We start from the raw sequence: 3,897 nt of genomic DNA, 5'->3' as shown, positions 1-3,897 counted from the left end.
ATGGCATTTCAATTTTTAATTATTAATATCATAAGTTTTGCGAAAAATATTTTAATTATTATTGCATTTCGATTTTTATTTTTAATAATTAAGTTTTGCGGAAAATATTTTAATTATTATTGCATTTCATAAGTTTTGCGAAAAATATTTTAATTATTATTGCATTTCAATTTTCTGATCTTTTTGCACATTGTTTTCTTTGTGATCTTTTATTGATATAATATGAAGTGTGCCAGGACTGGTATATACATACTACTAAGGTGCAATAAAACTTCTTAAAGCAAAGACAAGAAAAGTTTTAATTAAACAAAATTAAGAATATAAAGATAAAATATATGAAATTTAACTTGACAACGAGCGAGTTCAGATAATTCATATTTTTTACGTACCTCTTTTAATTAAGTGCACCCAAAATAACTTGTTAACCAAAGATTTAATATACTCCATGGATGGCAACATAGGACGTGTAAGATGGTAACATATTCAAGAGTTATATAATGTTGATAGTGCTTTACCTGATTGCAAAATGTTGCCCAGACTCACTGATCGACATGTAGTACCAGAAAAAATATTAAAAATGAAAGTTAAATGTGCAACTCTGTATTTTCACGGCATGTGTCATCCACCTTTCAGTTTTTAGCATGTAATGTCCTTATTCTTGTTCATTTGATTACACCAAATATAAACTGTTTATATGCGTGTGGCCCCCCACACAAACCGGTTCAGTGGGGCACATTATCTTTTCGGTGAAATAAACAACAATAAACAATATAATATACGTTCTAGGCAATAAATAATTTAATCTTTCCAAATTCTGTCTGCAGCTAAAAACCTAATAGAATCTTTTATTAGAAATGATTTTTTTTTTATAAGCTATTTGACTCATTCGATGGGAGTTTTGATAGAGGTTTGGATGGAAAAGTCTATCGAACAGCTATAAAAAAGGCAATCGCCTTATCACAAACCTTGGTCTGATTGTCTTAAAGTTCTCTCTACAATGTACTTTGTTGATAAAAATGAAAAAAAATCTATTGTACCAACACTAAACAATTGGATGATAACTATAAAAACTTGGATCCTAATAATAATAATACTGTTTTCTTAGTATTTAAAATTAAATATTATTGCTCAATTTTTTAGATTTCCAAACACTGTTTAAAGTGTAGTGTAGTGTAAGTTCAAGCAACCCGTCATGCCATGCTTTTGCTTCAGTTACAAAACAATACACCCTCATTGCAGCATAATACGTCGTAGAGACTCTCTTGAAAGTACCTATCAAGTTCATTTGGTTCATTTGTCCAAAAGATGGTCTTTTACATTGGTCAACAAATTCCTACTATCGATCATCACATTAACATTAGAAAGACATCCAGTGATAATATAAAAAAATAATTTTGACTTATAAATATTTCACTTGGTTCAAATCACGGAGATAATCTTCAAAAAAAAATTATTGAAATCTTGTTCACTTGATGATGTGAATAGAATTTTGCTGGGAAGAAAAATATTACACCGCAAAGAAACTGATCCCATGAAATCGAAAGCTAACACCTGATCCGAGATAACAAACGATTTTTATATGGACGACCTCTTAGGTGGTGCTGACACTTTAGAAACAGCGATACAACTACGTGACGGACTCATTGAAGTTTTGGGATCGGCGGGATTAGAATTACGAAAATGGACGTCAAATAAAATTAATTTAATTTCTGACTTGTCGACAGATGTTAATGATGGTAAAAATATCGCCACACACGAAGCTATTAATAATTCGATAATAAAAATACTCGGATTATATTGGAGTTCCGATTCGGACACGTTAAAATTCAAAGTACACGAAGAACACTTCAAAGACAGTAAATAAATTACGAAACGCGAAATTCTGTCAAAGATATCGTGTTTGTTCGACCCTCTTGGATTGATCGGACCAGCTATTGTTCGCGCTAAATTAATTTTGCAACGGCTATGGCTGTTGAAAGTGCAATGGGACGAACCACTTCCAAATAGTATTCAGGACGAATGGAAAGAGTATAGAACTTCGTTAATGTCATTAAATGAATTGGTTGTACCACGAAAAATTAAGGGTGACTGTAACATAATTAATATTCAAATTCATGGTTTCGCCGATGCAAGCATTGAAGCTTATGGGTGTTGCTTATTTTTACGTAACACAAATTCAGATGGCGTACACACGTCCAAGCTGATATGCGCAAAATCAAAGGTCGCACCACTCAAGGTCGTATCGCTACCGCGATTAGAGCTATGCGCCGCGATACTACTGGTGAGACTAGCAAGTAGAGTTATTCCAAAAATACAACTAGACGTCAGCAAAAAATATTTTTGGTCTGATTCGAATATAGTGTTAGCGTGGATAACTTCTCAGTCAACAAAATGGCGGCGTACATTCGTTACCCATCGCGTGGGAGAGATACAAGAAAAAACGTCGGTAGCTGATTGGAATCATGTTGACACGAAAGACAATCCAGCTGACATTATTTCTCGAGGTTGTTGTCCGTCCAAAATAACCAATACACCGTTGTAGTGGTATGGTCCTGATTGGTTGGTAAACGATGAAAAAAACTGGCCTAAATCGAATAAAAACGAAAATATTCTAAATTTAGAAATACCTGAAGCTCGGTCAGTGACCTTAGCTACGTTCGACGCAAGACCGCAATATCCGTCACTGATAAACCGATACTCGTCTTTAAATAGATTATTGCGCGTCGTAGCGTATTGTTTACGTTTTTGTTATAACCTGCCGCATAAAAATTCAAAACTCGACGGTGTGCTAAGTATCGAAGAAATTAACAAAGCACGGATATCTATAATAAAATGTATTCAAAGGGAAGCCTTTGCGCGTGAAATCCAAGATTTGATTAATTTAAATAAGGTAGCCGTATCGAGTAAATTATTCCGACTATGTCCGTTTTTAGACGAAAATAATATTGTACGTGTAGGAGGACGATTGAAAAATGCCACTACGTTAGACGTCGATCAGCGCCATCCAATCGCATTGACGGCGGATTGTCACTTTACATACCCCGCGATCACATTAACATTAGAAAGACATCCAGTGATAATATAAAAAATAATTTTGACTTATAAATATTTCACTTGGTTCAAATCACGGGGATAATCTTCAAAAAAAAAATTATTCAAATCTTGTTCACTTGATGATGTGAATAGAATTTTGCTGGGAAGAAAAATATTACACCGCAAAGAAACTGATCCCATGAAATCGAAAGCTAACACCTGGTACACTAAACATTTGTAACGTGCCAAACAAGTACAGTTGAGTTGATGAAGGTATTTGAAATAAATCACGAAGATGATAGCATACTTTGTATTTATTATTACTCAAAAATATTATTATGTTACATTAAAATATTTTAAGTCCAAATAATCAATTTAATTAAACTGTTTAGCTAGGGAGTTGTTACTATTTAGCTTATTGACTTCCGATGGTAGCTAGTTGCTCGTCTGAAGAACACTTGTCCATCAGCGTTCCTCGATGGGTCAATCCCATTCTATACTTCGCACAACCGTACACGCAGTGCTCGAATTGGGAAAAATTAAGTAGAGGAGCTCAATCTAACGATTTAAAAATTGCGTTTCAGGGGCGAATACATACGGACGCCGACTATTTTACCAAGGTTGAAATTTGATTTTACAATTAATATATCTTGTTGCGTGACAGTGTGCGGTTTCCGAGGTGCGATAGTGTTGGTATCGGTATGAACAGATAAGATTTCGCGGAGATCGATCGCAGTCAGTTCGAACCATGCCACGGAAAGCACACTACTGGTGCGCAACGCGTTTTCGCTTAGGCTAGTGTTAAATAAAGATTTAATTATACAGTCCACAATAAATAAAATACCGTTCTTACTATAATCAAAT

General features: G+C 34.3%; 1 protein-coding gene across 1 annotated transcript; it reads left to right on the top strand.

The window, feature by feature from the left end:
* The first annotated feature begins 1,579 nt into the window (after positions 1 to 1,579).
* Positions 1,580 to 2,542, top strand: LOC103308762. Its single transcript, XM_008182770.1, has 2 exons — positions 1,580 to 1,831; positions 1,892 to 2,542. The coding sequence occupies exons 1-2, from the start codon at positions 1,580 to 1,582 to the stop codon at positions 2,540 to 2,542; spliced, it is 903 nt and encodes a 300-aa protein (XP_008180992.1).
* The last annotated feature ends 1,355 nt before the right edge of the window (positions 2,543 to 3,897 follow it).

This window comes from Acyrthosiphon pisum, chromosome X (assembly GCF_005508785.2).
Source record: "Acyrthosiphon pisum isolate AL4f chromosome X, pea_aphid_22Mar2018_4r6ur, whole genome shotgun sequence".
Taxonomy (NCBI): Eukaryota; Metazoa; Arthropoda; class Insecta; order Hemiptera; family Aphididae; genus Acyrthosiphon; species Acyrthosiphon pisum.
This window is presented reverse-complemented; position numbering and strand designations above follow the sequence as displayed.

What these genes read in the sequence shown, in the direction of transcription:
- LOC103308762 (XM_008182770.1), top strand. Translation starts at nt 1,580, where the DNA reads ATGGACGACCTCTTAGGTGGTGCTGACACTTTAGAAACAGCGATACAA. An exon ending in CGGACACGTTAAAATTCAAA is followed by an intron (nt 1,832 to 1,891) that starts GTACACGAAGAA and finishes ATTCTGTCAAAG; the next exon opens with ATATCGTGTTTGTTCGACCC.